The 22,291-nt window shown below is 34.4% G+C and overlaps 1 protein-coding gene across 1 annotated transcript in view; it reads right to left on the bottom strand.

Annotated features, from left to right (window-relative positions):
* Positions 1-4,754: 4,754 nt before the first annotated feature.
* LOC136035014 (intermembrane lipid transfer protein VPS13C-like) overlaps positions 4,755-22,291 on the bottom strand; it is a 186,927-nt gene continuing 169,390 nt past the window's right edge. Inside the window, exons 32-37 of the mRNA XM_065716595.1 lie at positions 20,443-20,560; positions 18,310-18,607; positions 16,417-16,528; positions 10,586-10,693; positions 8,050-8,172; positions 4,755-4,890 (exon numbers count right to left, since the gene is read on the bottom strand). Of these exons, the coding sequence (XP_065572667.1) occupies positions 4,855-4,890; positions 8,050-8,172; positions 10,586-10,693; positions 16,417-16,528; positions 18,310-18,607; positions 20,443-20,560 (795 nt within the window). The 3' untranslated portion in view covers positions 4,755-4,854. The remainder of the gene's footprint in view (positions 4,891-8,049; positions 8,173-10,585; positions 10,694-16,416; positions 16,529-18,309; positions 18,608-20,442; positions 20,561-22,291) is intronic.

Consider the following 22,291-nt stretch of genomic DNA (forward strand, 5'->3'; position numbering starts at 1 on the left):
ATTCATTTTTGTTATTAGTCTCTCTGATTAACAGTATCGAAAGCTTTGTGGATCTTTCGATCCACAAAAATTGCCGACGTCATGGATCTAAAATCTAAAAATTCCTTAATCTTTATAATAAAATAATATACAGCATTTATAGTGGAAAGAACTTTACGAAAACCATATTGGCTAGACGGTAAAATTCCTTTTTCATTTACAAATTTTCTAATTCTTTCATTGATTACCTTTGCAGATAGTTTAGATAATACAGGTAAAATTGAAACTGGTCTCTAGGTATTAATTTGGCATTTATCTCTATTCGTATGTAGGCTATATGTATTATCTGACTTTTTTTCAGTTGTTTGGAAACAACTTCTTTTTTCAATGAACGTTTTAGCAAAAAATGAAAAATATGACAAATAGCCCGAAAAATTGATTTTAATACTTTTTTTGGTATTCTATCAACTCCCGGGGATCCGTAGGGGACCAAGGGATGTAAATGCTTTTCTTCAAGGATTATGGCTGGTTGCCCTCATACTGCAGCCATTATTAAATTCTTGCTTGAGTAGACTTAATGCAACATAATTTAAAAAATGATCTGAGCCTGGAGAAACAAGCACTCCCGAAAATTTCAATCGCTCATACCATATTTGAGGCAAAAATATATTATCAATTAAGTTAGCACTAAACGAAGTTACATGGGTTGAGGCAGTAATCGAAGGTAAAAAATCAGCCAGTAACATAGCAGTTAGAAATTCTAAATTCCGAACATTATTCAATTCAGGTAAACTAAAGTTGGAATCTCCAACTACAACAGATGACATCCTAAAGGATCCCAATCTTTTACATAAATTTTTATAGATGCTAATGACTCTGCTACTTTGGAACTCGGAGGTCTATATACAACCGTAAGTAATATCTTTCCACCATATTTGCACAATCGTAATACAAGGGATTCAAGTAGCCCGTCACGCCATCTAATATCAACACAGAAAAAAAACACTTCGTACATAATTACTAAAGCCACCTTTTCGCATGCTATTACGATTAAGAGAATGGGACGAATACCCTTGAATTAAAAAAAAAGGACATAGGACATACATCAGTTATAAGCGTCTCTCGCAGGCCTATTATGTCAAAAGAAAAATTTGACTCGATTAGCGTTGTACACAGACTGTCCATAGCTGTTTACAACCCCTAAACATTGCAATTGGCAATTGTTAGCGTATTGGGCAATTTTGCAACGAGGATATCACTGGATTTCTAGTACTTGGTTTCTTGAGAATTAACGCTCAAGTATAAATATTCATTTCATCGTGCACCTCATTGCAAAGACTGGGAATGTTCAAACTCAATAGGTCAACAGTGAAGAGACTCTAGTTGTTCGAGTCTACCCATTTTTAATTTTAAGCCAGCATTATGATCAGCACATTTATCCTGTTATGTTGCCGCCAGGAACCACAAATGACCGGGGTAGCGATAGTAATTGGGCCAAATTTTGAACTAGCATAACATTTTCACCTATCTTCAAGAAAACACGTCCTTGGCTAGGCCAAGCGTTTCTGGTTTCAAAAACATCTTTTGAGGCCTGTAGAATTGCTTGACGTCGCTTTGTTAAACTTCCTGTTATGAAAGTACGCGTGCCACGAAGTTTTGACCGGTTTTCTATTATTTCCCTGGCAAGTAAGTGGCCTTTGAAGGTTACTTTGATCGGAGGAATATGATCACCATTCGGTTTCACAAGCATTTTAACATTGGCGACATCAGATTTTCCTATTTGAACCCCAAGCTGCCTCGTAGCAAGACTTAAAACACACCCAGTTTGAGTTTGGTTTGAAGTCTGGTTGGTGACTTCTGTTTGGTAAGTTATAGATGATTACAGACGAAGATATATTATTTTGTTCGATGAGATCCATTTCCTCCTGTACTTTTTGCAATTCCTCTTTGTAGGAATCTATTTTCTTTTTCTCGAGAGCACCAATACGACAAATGATTTTATCCAGAACTACCTTAACTTTGTGCATAACCGATGAGTAAACAGTCTGAGTAATATTTTCAAGTTCAGTCGGAGTTAACTTTACTTTCGAAAGTTCTTTTGCGATGTTACTTTCGACTAAAGCACAGATTGAGTTGCTTGTAGATTGTGTGTCGCTTCTAAAAATTCTCATTTCAGCCGTTATATCAGGTTGGAAACCCTGACTTATTACAGTCGGTTTATAACAATCCGGATTGTAATTAAGATCTGTCATAGCAGGTTTCATAGGCTGATGTTTATTTGCAGCACAAGCCGTTTTATTTCTTTCGAAATACATTATATTCTCTGTCAAAACAGCGATTTTTCTATCGCGTCTCGTGACAATAACATGATTGCCTTTAAAAAAGCCCCTTTCTTGAATTGTTTTGATTGCGTATAGTCTTAGTTAAACTCATACACAGATTTCAAGATATTAACATCCAAGAAATACATCCGAAAGGGAAACCTCGACGAAATCATAGAGTAACTGAAAATTTTCAACATGAGATGTTTTGCTTGAGCAATTGCTTACTTGTGTTATTATTGATCACTTAGCATTAAGATTTCCGAACAGCCCCTCCAACACGAAAGCATATTCTCCTCAGGCTTCTGAACATACCCTATAATAGGCATGTCAGCTATTTTGCACTAATTTTCAGCGAATTCGGAATATACATACCAGAGAAAATCTACAATATAGTAGGGTTTTCATATCTGTACTTGATCAAACAGTTCGTGGTAACGAACTGTAAGTAGGGAGTGACCGGCTCAATAGTAACCAGAACTCTAAAAAGCGGAGTTTTGATACCAATAGATACATTAAAAGAATCAGATTTTTATGCTGATTTGAAAGATATGAGTTTAAATGAAAATCATACCATCAGATTCAGCTTATCAGAGAATCCTACTGTAGGGGTTTCAAGCTCCTATATACAAAATGTGGAATTTTGTATTTTTTGCCAGAAGAAAGATCACGAAAAGATGCGTGGTTATTTGTTTGTTATTTTTTTTTCTTCCAAGGGGTGATCGTATCGATCCAATGGTCTTACATTATCACGAGAGGGCTCATTCGAAAGGAAATAAAAAGATCCAGTGCCATTTTAAAGTGACCGAAAAATTGGAGGGCGACTAGGCCACCTCCCACGCTCCTTTTTTCCCAAAGTCGTCCGATCAAAATTTTGAGATTTTTTTCAGCATATTCGAAAAATCTTATAGCTATATTTTTGAGTATGACTTAATCCCCCACAATCCCCGGGGGAAAGGATGCAAATTGTGAACTTAGACCATTGTTTATATATAGCATTGGTTATTGAGAAGTATACAGACGTCTTCGGGGTAATTTTTTCTTCTTTTTTTTTTGGGGGGGGGGGGGTCAGGAGGAGAAGGTTACGTGGGAGGATCTTTCCATAGAGGAATTTTTGATGGCGGAAGGGAATTTTCCATGCAAGGGGCGCCAGATTTTTCAACACTATTTAAAAAACGACCAGAAATTAAACGAGAAAATATAATGAAAATTAAATAAAAAATTGAATAAAAAGTTATTTTTAATACTTTCATAAGAGCTATTTATTCTAATTAAACCCTTTGTGATTCAGGCGTCATTCTTAAAGAATTGGAACAAAACTCGAACTTTATCGTAAAGAGCGGAGTTTTGACGAGGGAGCGAATCCCCCTTATATACGTAATAATTTCTGTTCGTTTTAAGTTTTGATGTTGCTCCTTACTTTCAGTTGAAAAAAAATGTCATTTAGTTTATGAATGATTGGCATAATATTAAGCTGGTTGAGGCCCCAATGGAGGCTAACCTGGTGTGGTGAGTGTTCACTCAACGACAACGAGGCTAATCAACTAAATACCTGGATGCAGATAATGTCTTTTGATTTAATTCAGCTCCCTTTCAACACATCCTGAAAGTTTCTATTTTGATCCTCAGCCGTTCCTGAAGTATTGCAGGTACACCCTTTTGACAATCTACATGAAAATATGTTTATTTCAACATACCCTAAGGAATTAGATTTAATACTGTTAACCTTTTCGGATGCCTAGCATCAAATATACCCCCTCCCAAATGCTACAACCTACATGTAAATAAGTAGTAACCTGAATAAGTTACAACCCTTGCCCAGGGGCTGAGGGTGGGTCGTGTAACCCCTGAACACAGTTATTAGATCAGTCAGGAGAGGGAGCTTATTGACCTCCATTCACTTTTGACTCTTGAAAATAGCACTAGAACTTTCAATTTGCAATCGAATGAGCCGTATCCAGAGCTTTTACGACAACCCCTTCCATAACAAACAACTTTGGGGAAAAAATTAAAAAGTGATACGAAACCACATCGCTCTCTACTCAGGCCAGAACTGTGGTTGGGTAGCTATGGAGTCACGAATATGCATTTTTTTTTTTTTAGAATTAATAAAACAAAACACTAGAGCCCTAAAGTATCAATGACGAAATAGATAACGATATATATAATAAAGATTTAGAAAGAAATAGCAAAGATCACGTAGAAATATTTGTTTGAAATTTTTCAAAATGAGGCAAACTGGAGGCCTGATGCGACCTTATATCTTATCTGAAAATTCATTGGGTTTTAAGAGGATTCTGGGCATTTTAACAACCCAGACTGCATGCCTTGGATCATCAAATTCAACTTCACGTTGCATGTGTGCCCCTCCTCCTCAGATATAATAGGCTAGCTTCAAAGCTACATCTCTGCCCCAGTCCTGGGGAAAATTATTAGTGAAATAAATCTGACAAATAAAGAAGGCTGTATAATTTTCATTCTTAAAACGAATAATATAAAATCAAAGAAAACCAAAACGGTGCGTCAAAATTCTAGGTCAATGTTTCATAAGCGCTCACTGCATAACTTCGTTTATCTTTTCTTCAATCCACTGAAAGAAAATTATAGGCTTTAGATATGTTAATCTAGATTAGAATAGAGGAAGCTTGAATTAAGAAATATTACTCAAGGACAGTTTTCGAGAAAAATTTACCAACGAGGTGCCAAAAGGCACTCTGGTAATTGTTAGTTAAATGAAATACACTCAAGAATTACGCTTAGGTTAGTTCGGAGAAAACCGGTTTCATAGCCACAAAGACAAGCGACAGAATAGATGAGAAATATGTAATTTTATCTATATGTGTGCACATTAGGGGGGGTGGATTCATTAAAGCGGGTCTTCATGCAAAATGTGTTGGTTACAATTCCTCTTCCTCAGATGCGATAGCCTAACTCCGAAGCCACATCCATTCTGCATATTATGAAGTAAGAATTGTTTTCTAACTCGACACTGTCCAAATATTTTACAGCCCCCCCCCCCATGTGCAAATATATAGCTTAAATTATATATTTTCCATTTATTTTATCACCCGTCACTTGTCTTTGTGGCTTTGAAACCGATTTTCTCAGATCTAACCTAAGCGTAATTCCTGAGTGTGTTTAGTTTAACTAACAAGTACCGGTACATTTTACGTGCGAAGTTTTATGATTATTCGTCTTGATTCATTCAATTATTCATTGATGAATCATCTCATTGTGCATAGCAAATCTGTAGCATATATACATATATATATATATATATATATATATATATATATATATATATATATATATATATATATATATATATATATATATATATATATAATGAAAAGAGAAATCACCAATGCAACACCACAAACAAATAAAAAAAGGAAAGACAGAAGGAGAAAAGGAAGACTGTTTTCCTACATTAGTGACTAATATAGATCAGCACTTGAACGAGGCCTTAACCCTACTCATCCATACAATCACATTTGTTAAACAGCATAGCCATACACAATCAACCATAAAGAATAAGCCATGGACAGACAGTAGTGTCGTCAGTAAGTATAAGTCGTCATTTACCAAACATTAAAAAAAGACTAATAATTCAGAGATAAATAATTTAAGATATATATATATATATATATATATATATATATATATATATATATATATATATATATATATATATATATATATATATATATATATATATATATATATATATATATATATATATATATAATGAAAAGAGAAATCACCAATGCAACAGCACAAACACATAAAAAAAGGAAAGACAGAAGGAGAAAAGGAAGACTGTTTTCCTACATTAGTGACTAATATAGATCAGCACGTGAATGAGGCTTGCCTTAACCTTACTCATCCATACATTCACATAGGTCAAACAGCATAGCCATACACAATCAACCATAAAGAATAATCCATGGACAGACAGTCGTGTCGTCAATAAGTATAAGTCGTCATTTACCAAATAATAAAAATAGTAAAGACAAATAATTCAGAGATAAATAATTTTAGCTGGGAGAATAGCTGGGAGTTATTCTGACGATACGCAAAGGCGATATCCTTAAAACTGTTTTAGTCCTATGACCAGCAAGGGGGAGGGGGGGAATACCATTCTGAACGAAATACGTTCTAAATTAGACTGAGATAATATTATGAGAAACTATGGAAATCGTTGACAATTCTAACGAGTGAGGTAGCTGATAAGACTAGGGTAGCAGATAAACTTGGCGCTAGCGTAAAAAAAAACATTAACACCAACTAGCGTATGACGATTCTCTGCATTTCTTCAGTGTATTAAGAAGAAAATCAATTTGATTGGTGTGACTTGTAAAATAGGTGTAGCAATAAGTGTCTGATCTCGAAACGCAAGTGTCTGAATCCGAACTGATCCATGATTTTAGAATATATACATGTGGCACGCACTGTAGAGGCCAGAAATACTTTAGTCAACGTACCCATATGACAGCTCTATTTGAAAAATTCTACCTCTTTAGCATCGACGCATCGATATCATCTATAATACTACTGATTTGACTGTCAGCTCCTATTAATAACCACAGAACTCCCGAATTCGATCATACATGTCACAAATGCAGGATAAGATGACGGCCAGAGGAATGGCCAGCAAACATTTTTCGGTCAACATTAAGGAGGTAGTTATATCCCTCTCCCCCGATTGGCATTACTCCAAAAAAACGTATAGATATCAATTAAGATAGTGTCAACACTGTTCCAAAGTTTTTGGATTTACTAAGTCAAACAACTTGTGACGTAAAGCCCTGGGACATTTTCTCAAGGGTAGTTTTTACTGCGAACAATTTGCATTATCAATCACGCAAACTCTTTGCTGTGTTACTTTAATATGGAGCTAAGTAATTAATAAGATAATTATTGCAAATAATTAAGTAAAAACGTACAAATTCATCAATAATGTATAGCTTTTTAAGCGAGGGGGGGGGTGTATTGTATACCGACAGCATAATTCCCATTATCTGGATGTACAACTAGCCAAGTAAGAAATAATATGCCGCAACAAATTCAAATTAATTACGCATTTAATATTACTCAAAGACTAATGAGAAGATAAATATAGAAAAATTAAGACGTATACTTCGACTTGCAAGGTATAGCAACTTTTTGTCTTTTCTATATTTTCCCTTGGGATTTTATGACACTAAAACATGACATTCTAAGCAGCTAACCAGCCTTTATGGTAGAACTGGTCTTATTTTTCTTCATCTAAAGTTTAAACAAGTTTGTTATCTATTTTTTGTGGAGAATTTTTTAGCACTTGGTACCTTTCCTAATCTAGCCCCTGAATATCCATACTTAATCAATAAAAAATTGTCGCCAAAATAGCGAAAAAACAAAAAGCACACGACCTTTGAAATAAGCAAAACTATAAGCAAATGCAAAACTATAAACTAGTACAGGTACTATTTACTAGCTACAGTTTTTTTTTATTTATAAGAGCGCCAAACTCCTTTGTCTTGTATGATTAAATCAACTTCTGCTGTGTGTCACTCAAAAATAAGAATCAGGTCTCTGCCTATTTTGAAATCCGCCCATACGGGGCGAAAATTTACTGTATAGTAAACTGTAATGACCGAAAAGAGAGAGAAAGAGAAAGAGAAAGAGAAAGAGAGAGAGAGAGAGAGAGAGAGAGAGAGAGAGAGAGAGAAAGAGAGAGGGAGAGAGAGAGAGAGAAAATCAAACTTACAATAGACATCTGTTCATTTCCAAAGAAAAACTCTTCTTGCGACCGGTCGTCAAAGTTCAAAACCAGTTGGATTCCTATAGTAGTAACTTTCTGAAGATTTCTCACATCTTTGAACCAAAGAATCTAAACAATAAAGAGAAGACACATAATAGCGATAGCTAATAATATCATACACAGGTGCACTTAACCACAAATTTAGGTGGAACCAATTTTTTTTCGAAGGGAGGGGGTTTGACACCAGAAATGTGCAATTTGGACATAACTATCTGACCATGTGCATATTTTTACATATTTTCTAAAAAATTCCACTGCAGTCCGTAATCATGGGGAGTAGAGGTAGTATAAAGTCCCCCTTCGTGATCTCTTTTGTGGTAGTAATGTAGAGCTACAGAAAGTTGAATTTTCAGTTTAAATGGGCTCCAATTATAGAGACCTCTAAAATTTAATCGTGTAATTTGCAGAAGAAGCTTTTAGCCTAAAGTTAGAGCCAAATCATAACCTCCCGGGACCCTAAGATAATCTTATAATGATTACGGCAAAAATCAAACCCCTTCATGCCAAATTCAAGCATTGTTCTCACAATAGAATAAAAGTACTTGAACCACTCAAGTCAGAAGGACTCAATCCGACTCCCCTTAACCTAAACCATAGGCTTTAGACATATATTTTTTTACCAGGGAATGGATCTGGACCATGAGCCGATTTTTCTTCCAATTATTTCTCTAACTTATGAGTTTCCTTTAAAAAAAAGAAAAAAAAGAAGAAAAATCACACAAAATACACTACTTAACTTCTTATTCTTTTTCTTTACAGTTAAAATTAAACGAGTTGAACATCAAGAAAAAAAAAAGACGCCAGGCTGCAGCCTGTAGTACTTACTGTGATAATCCAACCCCACAACTCCCCAAATGTCACCAGATCTGGTCGGGATTTAAAATAAGAGCTCTGAGACATGAATTCCTTCTAAATATCAAATTTCATTAAGATCCAGTCACCCGTTCTTAGTTTAGAAAAACCTCAATTTTCCCGAATTAACACGCCCCCCAACTCCCCCAAAGAGAGTGAATCCGTTCCAATTATGTCAATAACATATCTAGAACTTTTGCTTATTCTTTCCATCAAATTTAAACCGATCTCTCCACTCTACACGTTTCCAAGATTTCCAGTTTCCAAGATTTCTGTTTACCCCTCCAACCACCTATGTCCCAGGATCCGATTCTAATTGAAAATGGAGCATGTGAGACATAATATCTTTCTATATATCAAGTTTCATTAAGATCTTATCACCCATTCGTAAGATAAAGATACCTCAATTTTCACGTTTTCCAAGATTTCCGGTTTCCCCCTCCAACTCTCCCCAATGTCACCAGATCTGGTCGGGATTTAAAATAAGAGCTCTGAAGCACAAGATCCTTCTAAATATCAAAATTCATTAAGGTATGATCCCCGGTTCGTAAATTACAAATACCTCATTTTTTCTATTTTTTTTTCCGAATTACCCGCCCGCCCAACTCTCCCAAGGAGAGCGGATCCATTCCGGCTATGTCAGTCACGTGTCTTGGACTCGTGCTTATTTTTCCCACAAAGTTTCATCCCGATCCCTCCACTCTAAGCGTTTTCCAAGATTTTAGGTGTGTCCCTCCAACTCCCCCCAATGTCACCGGATCCGTTCGGGATTTAAAATAAGAGCTCTGAGACACGATATACTTCTAAATATCAAATTTCATTAAGATCCGATAACCCGTTCGTAAGTTAAAAATACCTCATTTTTTTCTAATTTTTCGAATTAAAAGTCCCCCCACTCCTCCCCCCAGATGGTCGAATCGGGGAAACGAATATTTCTATATTTCTGGTCTGCTCCCTGATACGCTTGCCACATTTCATCACCTTACCACATCTGGAAGTGCATAAACTAGCAAAACCGGGACCGACAGACCAACAGAATTTGCGATCGCTATATATCACTTGGTAAACACCTAGTGCCATAAAAAGCGGTAGATTAACCCCCCTCTCCGCAGAATACCAATATAGATCCATTCCTCAATTTTGGAAATAATTGAAAATGAAGCAATTGAAAAAATCTTTGTTCAAACAAATGGTAATTAGTATCAAAGAAAACAGTTCTTTCATTTTCAGTAGACCCCCCCCCCTAAAAAAATACAGATGTAGAACATTTAATCGCTTGCAAAAATAGTTGAAAAGTAAGGCAACTGATACTCATATATTGTAAAGACTCGAGAAAAAAAATTCTTGTTGAAACAAGTGACGATTGCTAACAGTGAAAATACCTTTTTTAATTTTTAAGTTTCCGCAACGTCTTGTAACATAGCACCTTTCAAATTACCACAAATAAATTCATTATTATCGTCATCAAGATGTAAAATATATTGAATAGAAAAAAAAAATTAGTAAGACGATATCTGCTAACTAATGTCAGTTTTTCAGATTTATTTTTTTTTTGTTCTAAAAAAAACCCATAGGCTTAGTATTTTAAATTTATTATTCTATAAAAATAACAAACGATTAAGAAACTTACCTGTTTATTTCTTAGGTACAAAATCCTAGAGCTGGTAATCATTAACATATTGTTTTGACTGTCAATTGCATGTCCCTTGTAATCTTCATTTTCGAGTGCCCCCACATTCTATAAAAGAGAGAAACTACTCTTCTAAACAATTCTAGAAAACACGAGCGTCAGCAGAGTTAGAAATTCAATTCAGCGGTTTTTCAGGCTTTCACTATTCAGAGGATGTAAGTGCCTTGGAATACCCCGTAAAACTTAAAAACGAATGCTAATAATGGTCGCTTATAGTAAACAGCTTTTGGTCGCTTATAGCTTTGGTCGCTAGGTCGCTTATAGCCAGAACAGCTCTAGCAGCTTAGACCTGTTCTCTACCATATAACACACCTCAAGACTATTTTTGAACGGCAATTCGAGTAACTGACGTAATTCAGCATTTCAATTAATTCAGTTTGAGTGAAAAAAAATTCAGGAATATAAATTGAGGTATGTCAACTATACAGTCTAGAGTAACGATGATATCCTTTTCTGACTCGCAAATTTATGATCCGCAAATTAGGTAAATTAGTTTTGTATTTATGCCAAAAAAATACACACTTTTTCAAATACACGCTCTTCAATTGAGAAGAGAAGCCTAAATTTCCGTAATATTTAAAAACACTTATGTATAGTAGCAAGACATCGTAATCTGGGGTCCAGTTTTCTGCGGAGGGGGTGGGGTCACAATGGATATGCTTCAGACTTTTTATTTATTAATCTTTTAAAACAAGGGTTAAATTTTGCAACCCTAAAGATTTTATTTGTGTTGAAAGATCCAAGTAACCTGTTTCAGGGATTAATATCTTTCAATCTTTTTTGAAGTTCTCCAATCTCAGCTGCGCTCAAGTTCATCTTTTCTTCATTTAAGTAAATTTTGTTAAATTAAAAAAAAAAAATATTTTGACTGATAACAAGAGCTAAGAGCTCATATTGCACTTGTGACGAGCTCATATGGCACGAGCTCTAGAAAAATTCTAAGCATCAATAGATTTATTTAAAAGGAAAATCAAAGGCTTAATACCGGTCGGGATTTAAAATAAGAGCTCTGAGACACGAGGTCCTTCTAAATATCAAAATTCATTAATATACGATCATCCACTCGTAAGTTAAAATTTCCGGCTTTATTGCATAAAAAGTTTCAAACAGTAAATGCTACAATATTTCGTTGTTTTTAATGAAGAGTTTGAAAAAAAACTATATAATTATTTTCTGTTGATAATTTATAAGATTCATTTAAAATTAAATTAACTACGAGAAGGCGACGTACTACAGAATTTCAAACTAACGTCTTGCCACACTTTCAATTTTTGGTTTCTTTAAGATAGATAGATAGATACATGTTTATTTACAACAAGAATTAAACCATTTAAACAAACAGCGCAAATGCCTAATGGCATACTTAAGCGCATGGTATATCAAAAAAAAAAATACAAACAAAAGAAAAAATCGTCATTACTTCGGCTTAAACTAATTTGCACTTCTTTCGGAAATCAAACTTCAACAGTCTCCCATATTATGGGAGACTAGCAATATGATTTCTTAACAACTTCAGAAATTTATTTCTATCATTACAATTTCTCACAGCTATTGGGATTAAATTCCAAATTTTTGGAACAATATGACGCAAACTAAATCCCGAGCGCACCGTTGGCCTAGTTTCAAAAGAGAAATCAGAACTATGAGATGTTGGGTAATTGTGGAATTGTGAATTTGTCGGGAATAATCTTGGAAAATTTAGTGAAAGTTGTCCAAAAACATAACTGTGGCAAATATTAGAAATGGCAATAAAATGATGTTGATGAACAGAGAAGAAACCAGAAGATCCATAAAGAAGGCTAACTGAGGATCTATTATTAACATTAAACATTAATCTAAGGGCTTTATTTTCTTGAGTTTGAAGAGGTATAAACGTTGAAGGAAAAGTAGATGCCCAAACAGAAACACAATAAAGAAAATATGGATTAACAAAAGAAAAGTATATTGTCTTTAAAATATTCCTTGGGAAAAAATGGGGTAAACGAGAAAGAATCCCGATATTTCGCGAGATTTCACGGAAAGTGTTCACGGAAAGACAGATTTTCATCCAAAATAATTCCAAGATATTTAAATTTATCAACATGTTTTAGTACCCTATCATTTAGATAAAGAGAAAACTGTTCAGTTTTCTGAGAACCAGATCGAGAAAACAGCATATACTGACATTTCTTCTCATTTAATGAAAGTAAATTTCTGGCATACCAATCCCCTGCAGATAAAAGTGTGTTATTAAGATTATGAAAGAGTATGGATAAATCAGCATGGGATGCAAAAATAACAACATCTGCAAATATTACAATTTTACAAAGTGGTATTACCTCAGGCAAATCATTTATAAATAGAAGGAATAAGGTCGGTCCCAGGACAGACCCTTGAGGGACCCCACAACTTGTCAAAAAACTTTCCGAACGGATACCATGAATTCTATCATGACATTCAAGTTTTCTATCCGCAAGATAAGTTTTTAAAAAATTTAAAGATTTCGAAGCAAAACCATATTTTTGGAGTTTCATTAACAACAGACGATGGTCGACTGTGTCAAAGGTCTTGGCGACATCAAGAAATACCGCCAACGCATGCTGATCACTGTCAATTGCATCATTTATCTGAAGCAGAAGTTGATGAATTGCCAACTCCGTTGATTTTCCTTTAGTGAAACCAAACTGAGAAGGATGAAAAATATTTTTGCCAATTAAATAATTATGGAGCTGATAGTTCGCTATCTTTTCCAAAAGTTTACTAAGCACTGATAAAAATGATATACCTCTATAATTTGAAGGATCACTAGTAATTCTGCCTTTATGTAGTGCAACAACATTAGCTTTCTTCAACAAATTAATTTTTTAACAATGGAGAAAAAAAAATCCGATGTAAGCTTTTTTCCTACTGAACTAAAATAGTCTCCCAATATATTCAAAATTTCTTTACGGTCAGTTACCTTCCTTCCATCAACTTCTAGGCAATCAACACTAGATTTAGATTTATGGCTAGGTCGAATTCTTTCATTAATCAATTGCCAAATTTTTTTCATATCTGACTTATACTGAATAAACTTATCTTTATAATATGTTCTCTTTACATATCTAACAACCGAATTTAACTTATTTCTATATGCTCTATATTCTTCAAAAGAGGCATTACTTGGATTTTTTTAAATACCTCTTAAATTTCATATTCTTATTCTTAATTGAAATCAAAATTCCTTCGATAATCCAAGGATCAAATTTTTTGAATATTTCCCATGTATAAACTTAGTTGCAGTAGCCTCCTCTCTAAGCCGTAAAATATCAGAAATAAATTTAGAAAATGCAGCATTAACATCATTTGAACCATAAACTAGACTCCAATCGTTACTATTAATTAGTTCACGTAGTAGCTTAAAATCAATCCACCCAAATCCTTTATGTGAAGTATCATCTCTAGCGTCCCAAGAACGAGTATAAACTCTCCCTAAATCTAGAAGAACACTCACCGGGAAATGGTCTGACATATGAGACAAAATTACAGAGGATTTCAATGCGTTAACTGAATTAACAGAAAAAATATGTTATCAATCAGTGTAGCTGTAGTATTTGTAACCCTAATTGGGAGAGAAACGCTGGGAAGAAAACCAACACACAGCATAACATTCAAAAATTCCTTACGAGTACTTAGATCTAAATTCAGAAAATCAAAATTAAAGTCCCCCGATACAAAAACTGGTTTCTTTGACTCGCTGAGTTTTAAAAGAACCGATTCCAAAACCTCAAAATTTTTTTTTGGGTTACTCGATGGAGGTCTATATACTGAACCAAATATAAACGAATCACCACTCGTGGGGTTAATTTCCACAAATAACGTTTCACATTAACCCTCTTCCCAAATTGATATATCCTCTATTACACTAAAAGACCAATCCTGGCGAATACAGATCTTCTGTCCACCTCGTGCATTCAATTTCCTACTGCGAGATACACTTTTCATCATAGGAACCTCGAACATAGACATAGGTGAAGAACTAGACGAAAACGTTTCACATATGGCCATAATATCTTTTGGACTAGATGATAGCAAAAACTTGAGCTCATTATACGCACTTTGTAAACCTTGAACATTAACATGAAGCACAGTGACCGGGAATTTACATCTGTCGGGCTCACACTCTAAAGTGCCTTCTGAAGAAAAATCACAGTCGGGTAAATTTTTAGCATAAGGCACATCTTTATCACCACCAATAGAGGTATTCAAAATCGCATCCAATTTTAAACGAGAATCCAAAAAAGTCTGGAAGCGGTTCATATTACACAGTCACAAGGAAAACAAGAAACCACCATTTATTTATGCTATTGACGGCTCATTAGCGAAATCATGGATTTCAACTACATCACTAATCGATTTACACGGAATATTTTGCGGGCCGCTTTTCACATAAATAACTCCTCTCATGGTCCACACGTTCTTCTTGTCGAATTTGTTGCACGCTAGTTTGAAAACTTCCTGCCTTTCTTTGGTGAGGACCTCGTTGACAAAAATAAGCAAACCTTTGAGCCTTTTTCGATTACGCAGGATTTCGACAGATGTCACTTCAGATACAAAGGTAAGCTCAATTGGCACCTGAGACTGGTCAAAAGAACCTAAACGCCTTACAGTCTTGACCATAGTATTTTTAAGATGGAGTCCCATATGTGCATTCAGACGATCTAAGACTTTTTCGCCTAGAATAGGTAGGTCCCGAGCGGTCGTTTCAATTCCAGAAACAATGATCTTGTTAAGAAGAGAAGTCTGGATAAGATCATCAAGTTCAGTTTCTAATTTTGAATTTTAGCACCGTTCTGGGCAATTTTGCACTTCAAATCATTAAGACATTTCTCAGTTTGATCGAATTTAGACTGGAACTGCAGCTCTATGGCTTTATACACAGCCTGTGTTACAGTGTCCAAAAATTCATTTCTAAACTGCTTTGGAGACACGGTGTCTAACTTCGCAAACTCATTATCTACCTGTTTTCTGATCTCATCTTCTATTCCTTCTAGCAAAGTCAACAGATCGCTTTGCAGTGACAAAACTGAGTTCAATAGATCATCAGGTAGACCATCCGAATCCTCCATGCACAGCTTCATAGCCCTTTGAACATTTTTTCGCCCATCCTTTAAAACGTCAGCATGCATTGTTAAGTAACGCCAAATATTCTCCGACGTCACGATCTTAACTTCATCACTACCATAACAGGTAACCTCATAATTACAGCCACCGTCCTGACACGTATCACTCGCGTATTTTTCACGGCCAAAGTTTGTAGTATCGAAACTGAGCATACGCTCTATCTCCCGCTTGCATAGCTCCGGAGGCAAACAAAGTGAACTAGCAGGAAAACACTTAAATATCGCAAGGGGGACTTCTTCTCGTATTCCTACGCCTCTCCCAACTTCAAACAGCTGCTCTAGATATATGACTATCAAAAATAATTGATTATTTTATATAATCATATAATATATGATTATATAATTATATATTTTATATAATTATTTTATTATTTTATATATATATAAATATTGATTTATTTATATAATTTATGAATATTTGATTATTTAATCAGTTCACCACCTTAAAGTGGAATCCTTTCACAAAATAATGAAAAAATTATGGGTTAAAAGGAGAATGTTCAAAACGAAAAAAGAAAATTCGTAGAAAAAAAAGGGTCAAGACAGAAGTAACATTTTGGCAAAAAAAAGTAATAAGAGACAAATGCAAATTGAGTTAAGTTGGCTTGTATTTCAATGAGTACAGCATACCTTAAGAATTCCCGCTCCTTCGGCTTTCCATTGTACGTAAGGTTCGGGTCCCTGGACTGGTATATAACGGGTGAGGCGTCGTCTTTTCATTTTGACAGTGCTTCCAGTGGCACTTAAAGAAAAAAGAAGTACATTTTAAAGAAAATTAAAACCTGGACAATAATGATCATGCTACAATTCCATCAAAAAAAGTTATTTTTATCAACAAAAATGCATATAAATTCAGAAAGCCGTTGCCATCCCCCCCCCCTAAATAAAAAATCCGGATTTTCAAATAAATGAAAAAGTGGGAGTAAAAACAAAATTATTATTAAGAAAAATTCATTCATGGTAACAAAAGCTCAATTAGCCTAATCAGGAGGCATAAATTCCTTTATCAGCGATAAATAAAAAAAAAAAAAAAAAAAAAAATTAAAAATAACTGGGGAACTAAAGGAACTAAAAATGTAGAACAAACTGCAACAACCCTTTCGATTACATCTTCTTCTATTTGGCAAAATTTTCCCAAACGCTACATTTAGGCTCTTGACTATAATTTATCAGGTTCAAACATATAGAACATATAGAAGATAGAGAATAACCAAATGAAATTCCCAGCAAATTCATCGAAGTGGAGCAAGGAAGAGAAACATTATACAGATCCTAAGCAGCCACTTGGTAAAGCTATTAAAACAAATAAACTCATATTTATAAGGGTTAAATAACATACCGACTGAACTCAGATGCGACTTAAGCATTGAGAGTATTTAAAATGTATTGCACCAACTTTACCATGAAACACCAAAGCTTGAAAAGGTAACAGCCATTAAACTTAAATACACCGAAAGGCAAAATAGCACCTTGCAGAACTCCTTCCCAAACAAGAATGAGGTTCAAAAACTCCGCTATCTACTTATCCGAACTTAAGCACCGAAATACTAAGACCTCAAAGCTGTCAGGAGTGATTTATTAACTCGGGTGAAGTATTGGACATTTTAATAAACAACATTACCAAATGTCCTACAGATATCTCATGTTAAACAATAAGTGGATCTTTGGTTTTGACTGAATCTTTCTTATAGCTCGAGAGAATACGGTGAGCCTGTGAACAGCTAAAACCACCGATTTTCCCAACTTTTAAAGACGTACAGCTATGTTAATTCCCACTAGGCCACCTTCCTTGGTACCATATTATCAATATCCTTGGTGCTTGAGGGAATATAATGCTAGATAAAAAAAAAAAACAACAACTAGAAACCAAGTTTCCAATTTCAAACATTCTGGAAAAGCATTTCTTAATCGTCGAGTACTGACTGCACATTGTGAAATTTACGCAGGCATGAACAGTTATTGATGCCCACGGGGATGAGTTGAAGGGCTAAGTCAAGGCTGAATAAACCCAGGTTGAGTTAAATGCCTCTGAAAGCAGCATTAAATAATGAACAATTATACAATAATCTATAATAATAAATGAACACTTTGGTTTAAGTCAAACCTATTTCGATAAAACAAAAGATTTATTGCTCAATTTTTTCATGAGTTAATTGGGATTGATTTAAATGAAAGTTGAGTTACATCAGTCAGGGATGAGTTGAATTGTAAATGATGATCTATAAAGAATTGATTTTAATGCGGTTGAGCTAAATGGGTTGGAGCTGAACAAGGTTGAATGGTATTGAGTTGAATGGGATTGGAATAAACTGGTTTGAATTTTCGGAATGTGGGTAGACTTGACAGAGATTAGGATACACCACGATTGAGTTAGAATGGGTAAAGTTAAATGGCGCTGGATCTTTTGATATTGAGTTAAAATGGTACCCAGACAAATTCTATGAATCGCTTATATATGAAATATTCAAGCTTCGATTTATCCCTTTTTTACATTAAAAAACAATTTATTTCTTTTCTACTTACGTTTCTACAGTTTTCAAAGTGTCTGCAGCTAAATCCGCCACCGCCGCAATAGGTCGTGCCACAAGACCAGCCATACCTTTTCCAACCCCTTTGAAAAACCCTAGTGCACCTTCTTTTCTTGCACCGGTCACAGGTTGAGTCACGACTCCAGTTATACCTCCTGACACACTTTCAAAAAAATTGCCAAAATTACCAGCCATAGCGGGCAAGCCTGTTTGTCCAGCGTTTCTTGATAATTTTTGCTCTCGTCTTTCCTGTTGACGACGGCGATCCAATGTCATGGCAGTTGCACCACTGCCTGCAACACAAAAGCGTGAGAAAAGGGCGTATCCGTAAAAGCTACCATAAGTAGATGGTAAATACAAACAGACATTTCTTGGGCAGAGCCACATACGTAAAAAAATTGGCCAGTGTTTTTCTTTAAAATCTCGCAACATTCGTATAATTTCGTAATTTCTGAAAAAAAAATTATAATTTTTACCATATAATTCGTCTGTTTTTGGTGTCTCTTGAAGTTTGGACACCCCCATAACGCATTTCCTTCTGTGAAAACCAGTGCATATAATAGATTTTTAAGGGGGGACCACCTATCTAAAGTCATTGCGTTTTTAACCCCAAATATATTCCAAATTAATTATTCGGCATTTTTCATGTTCAACAAAATATTATTGAAAGGTGAACCCTCAAGAAGTACTCATTCTTAAGTACTCTTCATTTTTACTTATCAAAAAGGCAAGTTACTGCCGTTTTAAGGATGCAAGTTTTCAAATATCTTCCCTTCAGAAACCAGTGTACAAAGTAGATTTTTAAGGGGGGACTACCTATCTGAAGCCAGTGCGTTTTTAACCCCAAATATATTCTAAATTAATTATTCGACATTTTTCATGTTCCTCAAAATATTATTGAAAGATGAACCCTCAAGAAGTACTCATTCTTAAGTACTCTTTATTTTTACTTATCAAAAAGGCAAGTTACTGCCGTTTTAAGGATGCAAGTTTTCAAATATCTTCCCTTCAGAAACAATTGTACATAGTAGATTTTTGAGGGGGGACTACCTATCTGAAGAATTTTTCAAGAATTTCTGAAAAATTTTTTTAAATTCCAAAAAATATGATTGAAAGGTGAATCCTCAAGAAGTACTAATTCTTAAATACTCTTTATTTTTACTTATCAAAAAGGCAAGTTACTGCCGTTTTAAGGATGCAAGTTTTCAAATATCTTCCCTTCAGAAAAAAAAATATAAGAACAAAAACACAAGGGCTAATTTTAAGCTAATGAGAACCAAGAACCAAAATATAATGTATATTTCGACCAAAATTTCTATTCAGCCATTCATAGTGCAAAAGAAAAAAGAAATAGAAGATAGCATGAAATACAATCTACATAATCTATATTCTAGATATGCATATTTATATTCTATATATCTCCTGTGCATATAAATTTTCTATTTTTGTGTAAATTATTTTTATAATATAGAATAGACTACAAAGTAAAAAGACAAGCCCAAAAAAAGACAAGAAAAAAAACAAAAAAAAAACAACTTTCTGCGTTTACTTTCCTTACATGATGTCTAGCTCATGTGGTGCTAGAAGAACTTATGATAATATATTGTTTGCTATTTTCATGTTGAATTTAAAGTTTTGGCAAAAAACATTAGCATGAAGAGCAAGGCGTTGAAGAAGGGGTAACCCCCTTCATATACCTAATAATTTCTGTTCATTTTAAGTTTTAATACTGCTCCTTCCTTTCAGCTTAAATTTTTTTTTTTTATTTAATAGAGAAGAAGAATGTGGCAGTATAAGTCGGACTGCAAGCATTTCAGTACAAACTCGACGTTACGTTTATGTTGTCCCATTTTCAAGACAGTAAAATAAAGCTAGTTAGGACCATCTTCATAAGCATTAAAGGTAAAACCAAGAACATTTTTTAGAGCTACTTTTTACTGTCCTTAATTTTAGATGTTTAATTCTTGGTAAGAGATGGAAAGAGAATGGAACAAGTGTGTTCAAGTGAGGGTAGAGCATAAGAAAAATAAATACGAGGCATAGCGATATAGATTTATGAACTGCAGCGTTGGAAAAAAGTGATCGATGATGTCTCGATTGGAAACATGATCGATTATTGACGTCTTACCTATGACACCAGCTACTTTTCCGACAGCCGATGCAACCCCTCCAACCGTCCCTCGGAAAAGACTTCTAGTACCGGTAATGATTCCTTCAGCGAATTCGTCAGAGCCTTTAAAAGCACCCTAGAAAAAAAAAAGATTAAAACATGTCGTTTGATTCTTCTACTACATAAATATTCATCAGAGATGGTGGCTGTAGTGGGTGACCCACCCCTCCCCCCCAAAAGAATACGCGTACTTTCGATGCATCTTATTTTATCCTGACACAAAACTAAATGCAATTTCAATTATACAGAGTTTATAACAATTAAACGACTAAATTGAGATTTTAGAATTGCACAGTTTTCTTCTTCATTCTTCGGATTGTACTACATTATCCTAATTTAGCTCCATATATTTTTAAAGCATTGCACAAGTCATCCATGTTTTCCATTAAAATTGAATGAGTATAACAATGGTCTATTCTACAATGGGCTTCCTTGAGTCTACCAAGTGTTTTCAAAAGTTGTGGAGACATTTTGTCTCTGAGGTGCCCCTCCTCCAAAGAAAAGAATATAATATTCACGATATTATAGATATCTTTGGCCCAAGATGGATCCCTTTTAGCTAATATTAGAACAGCCTTCAACCAGAGTCACCAGTTCACAAAAATCTAAAGTGGGAAAGATTTCGTTTGATTTCTATTTTTTTTTAAGAATATTATATATATATATATATATATATATATATATATATATATATATATATATATATATATATATATATATATATATATATATATATATATATATATATATATATATATATATATATATAATTTCATTCCGGGGAGGGTCGATTTTGTCAAAAAAGTTAATTTTCATAATTTTCAAAAGTGGGGGCAAATCACCCCCAAAGAGCATTCTAAATGGCTCAGAATGTTTTTGCAGGCTGTATTTAGGATCTAAAGTCTCATACACTCCCACAGTTCTCTGTAGACTCTTTTCTTTTACTTTTGAGGGGATCTCAAGTGTTCAGACCGATCCATGAAATTATCCTTGATTATTTTCAGTAGTGACCAATGTTATAGTTTTTACCATGACCCACAAAAATAGGGTGGTTAGTGACTAAACAGAGACGATGTTTACAACAAGCTGAAGACCAACTTTTTGCAGATAAACTGTTTATGGACACAAACAAGGATATACTTCCAGGTTGCTTATATTTTTGTCAGATTGCATCTTTAAAGTCTTCATACATATAAATTTTATACAAACATCTTTATAGATTGTGAATTTTTACAAATTCATTTATTCAACCTGGGGGTGGTTAATAGAGTGTTAAATGATTTTTGCAAATTTGTTGATTTGTGTTACCTGTTCATACTTTGAATTAGTTATCTTCAGTAAAAATAAGTAATACCGAAAGGAGCGAGTAGCTATTTCTTTCTTATATTTATTCGTTTTTCTTATTTCTTTTTTTTATGCTATGAATGGTTTCAAATAAAGGCTAATATAGAGTTGCTGCTATATCTACGATGTAAACTATACAAATTTTGTCAAATTACACTCCTGTCCTTAAACTAAAACAGCCCGTTCAAACCCAGATTAAAACAGTCCGCAGTTTAGCAATTCAGAAATCACTAATGTTTATAACTTCCATCTTGCACTGACTTATGGGCTAGGTTGTATCTGTGATTGGATGATTTGCAACCCATCCAGTCACAATTTTTTTTAAATTAAGAAAACAATTGATAAAAGTTGAGTGGTCTAGAAGACACGCAAAATCCAAAATAATAGAATTAGTTCGGAAGAATTTCATATACTGTTCATAATCCTTCACAAAAGATATACACAATACAGAGGAGAGTGCACT

The sequence above is a fragment of the Artemia franciscana genome, chromosome 13 (assembly GCF_032884065.1).
Source record: "Artemia franciscana chromosome 13, ASM3288406v1, whole genome shotgun sequence".
NCBI lineage: Eukaryota > Metazoa > Arthropoda > Branchiopoda > Anostraca > Artemiidae > Artemia > Artemia franciscana.